The 529-nt window shown below is 58.8% G+C and overlaps 1 protein-coding gene across 1 annotated transcript in view; it reads right to left on the bottom strand.

The window, feature by feature from the left end:
- EMH_0053230 (armadillo/beta-catenin-like repeat-containing protein, putative) overlaps positions 1-306 on the bottom strand; it is a gene marked incomplete at both ends in the record, with an annotated part of 3613 nt that extends 3307 nt beyond the window's left edge. The window contains 2 exons of the mRNA XM_013496982.1: positions 4-81; positions 154-306. Coding sequence (XP_013352436.1) covers positions 4-81; positions 154-306 — 231 coding nt within the window. The remainder of the gene's footprint in view (positions 1-3; positions 82-153) is intronic.
- Between the last annotated feature and the right edge of the window lie 223 nt (positions 307-529).

The raw sequence follows: 529 nt of genomic DNA, 5'->3' as shown, positions 1-529 counted from the left end.
TGCTGCTGCTGTGCTGCTGCTGCTGCTGCTGCTGCTGGTGCTGCGTGCAGCGTGTAGGGGAGGGGGCCAACACTCTATCAGCTGCAGCAGCAAAGAAGAAGAGAAAGACAACGGGGTTGAGAGGCAGTGAGACAGTCACAACACGCAACAAACATCAACAGTTCTGCTGCTGCTGCTGCTGCTGCTGCTGCTGTTGCTGCTAGTGCTGCTGCTGCTGGCTCCGGTGCCGCTGCTGCCGCCGGGAGCTGCTGCTGCTGCAGATGTAAGCTCCTCCTGATGCTTCTTCTGTTGCCGCAGCAGCGGCATTCACTCTTGCTTGCTGCTGTTGCTGCTGCTGTTGCTGTTGCTGCTGTTGCTGCTGTTGCTGCCGCTGCTGCTGCTGCTGATGGCTGTGTTATTTCTATGAGGGTCGGATGAGCTGCAGCAGGCGTTGCTGCTTCTATGCTGCTGAGTAGGTCATTCGCTGCAGCTAGCAGCAGCTAGCGAGGTCCTGCTGCAGGGGATCTACTGCAGCAGCAGCAGCAGCAGC

This window comes from Eimeria mitis, genomic scaffold, assembly GCF_000499745.2.
Source record: "Eimeria mitis Houghton genomic scaffold, Emh_scaff2401, whole genome shotgun sequence".
Lineage (NCBI taxonomy): Eukaryota > Apicomplexa > Conoidasida > Eucoccidiorida > Eimeriidae > Eimeria > Eimeria mitis.
Note: the sequence above shows the minus strand (reverse complement) of the source record. Positions and strands in the feature narration are given on the sequence as shown.